General features: G+C 26.3%; 1 protein-coding gene across 1 annotated transcript in view; it reads right to left on the bottom strand.

Moving 5' to 3' along the window:
- LOC108685473 overlaps positions 1 to 3,307 on the bottom strand; it is a 7,907-nt gene that overhangs the window by 499 nt on the left and 4,101 nt on the right. The window contains exon 5 of the mRNA XM_018190260.1: positions 1,177 to 1,415. Within this exon, the coding sequence (XP_018045749.1) occupies positions 1,177 to 1,415 (239 nt within the window). The remainder of the gene's footprint in view (positions 1 to 1,176; positions 1,416 to 3,307) is intronic.

Genomic DNA, 3,307 nt, shown 5'->3' on the forward strand with positions numbered 1-3,307 from the left:
AATCTAAAAACTTTCGAAATTCAAAATCAAGCAAAAATGTTAAAAAAACAAACGAGAGTCAGTAAGTTAGCACGACATAAAATTTAAATATAATTATTTAATTAATAATTCACATTTTGATTTCTCTTTGACTCATCTTTAGTTGTATTTATATATTTTCATTGAAAATAATTCTCTCTCGTAGAGAGGAGCTAAAACATTTAAATTGTTACATATTTTTAAATAAGAATAGACTCAATTTTGCATCTAATTCGCTAATCATTTCGTTATTACACGTAATCATTGTTAATTTTATGTTATTAAATATATAAAAATCAACAAAATAAAAGTTGTAAAACGTTCATTTGACGATAGACTTGGTCAAAATGTTTGAGATTATACATATATCATTAAGATTATGTATTTGCTTTCAGAATATTATAATACATAGGTATATACACGACAAAATAATGTAGATGATGTATCGCAATTATATGACATAAATTTAAAAGCTAATAAGTTTAATATTTCTAGTATAATAATACGCGAAATTATATTATACACATGCGTCGCCCATTTAACAAATATTTTGGCTTTTTTCGAAATAGAAATCTCTCTCAAATTATATAATCAATTTAGATGAAATTTTACTAGAATGAACTTAAGCGTTTACTTTGTAATTATAACGTTTTTGAAATTTTTGTCTTATATGCAAATCTTTTAAATCAAGAAATAAAAAGAAAGTTTTGCATATTGTAAAATTCTATACATATTTTCAAAACGGTGCGATAAAAATCAATGAAATCTTTTTTAGATATTATTGATATAAATAACTTTATATCATATATGTATCATAGACTTGTCTTATTCTTATCAAATCAAACTTATGTGAGAATCTCCTTAACCGAAAGAAAAAAGAAAATTCTACGTGATATCAACATGTATAGCTAATCTATCAGTATTTGTTTCTTTAAAACATATTTGGTTGCGAAACGACGTTTTGTTATTATTTTCACGTCTTCAAAAAAAAGATTATATTTATAATGTCCGTACTGCATACTTTGTATTTAATTCATTTCATACATGCACACAATAATAATATACGTACGATCTAAATCTGAAATAGACCGAAATAGATATTCTTTTCTCGAGTAATCAAACGTCGAGCTAATAGTGTTCTCGTCGTGAACTATAAACCTCGTTCGGGAGACCTTTCGGGTTCCTCCAGGACCGTACGTATTTTCAGCTTGCGAAAGTGCCGATGAAATGCAATAAGAGAAACATGAGTTCGCTCATGGGACGTCACCAGTTCTATTACAGTCGTCGGTCTATAGAAGAAGCACAGAAAGGAGCACGCGGGATTAACGTGTATCAAATTCCACGAACCGCTTTGAAGTAGCTTGCACACAGCCTTGAACATTTTTAATGCCTCTCTAAAATTCAATACATTCGACATAAAATAACAATTAGAATAATCATGATCATTGAATATCATAAGAAAGAAAGAAGTCATGAATCACAACGTTGTAACGAACTTAAATATTATATCACAAATTTATCATTAACTGAAGTGTATATAATAAAATTGCATCAAAATCGAAGTTATATCAAAATTATAAGCACTTAAATAACGACGAAAGTGACAGCGCTCTACGTTACCGTTCGATTTTTTCAACTACACTGAATTTCTGACTCGACTTTCAAACATCGATAATTCAAATAAGAAATTTATTTATCTTTACTCATCATCCAATCAGCAGTACGGCTTACTTCTAATCGTAGCAAGTAGCGTTTTGCAATCGTTAATACGTAATTTGTTCGAAAGACAGTCGTCGTTTTAATAGCTCTGAAGATCTATGGTTCATTAGTGCAAAGTGGCTTCAACGCGTACACTTGTTACGACGACATTCCACGGATATTTTATGCTCTTCGTGAATGCTCGGTTTAATCTTTGCTACGTTCCAAGTACTATTAAGCAAAGCATCATATACTGTTACTTTCATTTTTGCTTATTCAAACGATAATTTTATCAGTCAAAGAACCAAAGTTTACGACATATTTACTTACACAAAAGTCATTTTTACTATGAGATTTTATAACATTTTGTAAAGTAACCGAGTTCTATATTATCTAAATTTTTGAATTTTTTCTCATTTTTTTTACTAAGTCCAAAATTGAAAACTGATGATCAGATTAAAAAAAGAACCATTTCTAAATATTAAAAAAACATTTTCAAATATTGACATGAGTGTAATGAAAAGTTCCAAAAGTAGCATTTATATGAGTATGACCTAAATATATATTCCTCTCCTTTTAAACATTTAAAAAAAAAATGTTTAAAAAATAGAAAATAAAGTGGTCTCATGTTTTATAAGATTTTTAAGAGTTTTTATAAAACTTTTGAGATTATAAATTTATTGACATATTGACATGTTTATTGACATGTGAAAATACATAAACTATTTTTTAAATTGATTTATCTAATTATTTACTTATTTATTTATTTCCATAATGACAATATTTATAACAGGCGAATCCATGATCTAGAATGATATATATCAAGATAACAAAGATACAATCTATGCGTATACACTCAGTGTATCTAAATTGGCAAAATCGGTTCTATTTTACAAAACTTTCTCTTTTTAAGGATACTAAACATTGTGATAAAAATATAAATTAAATATAGTGTTGTAAAATATAAATACAGAGATACAATAAAATAAATTACAAAAGTTAATAACTCATCTTTTGATAGTTATTATATAGAAAAAAATTACTTATCTATGAAATATTACATCATAACTACTATATTTTACATTTTCCTTTATTGACAACGGAATGAACAAACTAAGCAATAAATTGATGCAATCGAGTCAGACGGACAATCTGCACGATTTACAGTGCTATCTATTGAATTCATTATAGCTGCATTTTATTATTCATTGCGAGTACTGAAATTATCTACTTAGTATATACATTAATGCAAATTATAGATTTTCAATATTCTCAATGAATAACGGAATGCAGCTCATGTAATTACTCATAAACGCAACAAGTAAGGCATATTTGGTACTAAGTCTTATACATAGTCTAGTTATTTTATTATCATTTGCACATATTTTTATTACAACATTTTATATTCTTAAATCTTTTAAAAATTTGTAGATAGTTAATTTAACTTAATTTGATTAAATGTTAAAATACTAAAAAATAATAATTATAAAATTCAAATACATACAAAACAGCTATTAATTAAAAAAAATCATTTAATTAAAAAAAATCATTTAATTAAAAAAATTCATAGTCTATTCTCTCTCTCTCTCTC

Source organism: Atta colombica, unplaced genomic scaffold (assembly GCF_001594045.1).
Source record: "Atta colombica isolate Treedump-2 unplaced genomic scaffold, Acol1.0 scaffold153, whole genome shotgun sequence".
In the NCBI taxonomy this organism is placed as follows: domain Eukaryota; kingdom Metazoa; phylum Arthropoda; class Insecta; order Hymenoptera; family Formicidae; genus Atta; species Atta colombica.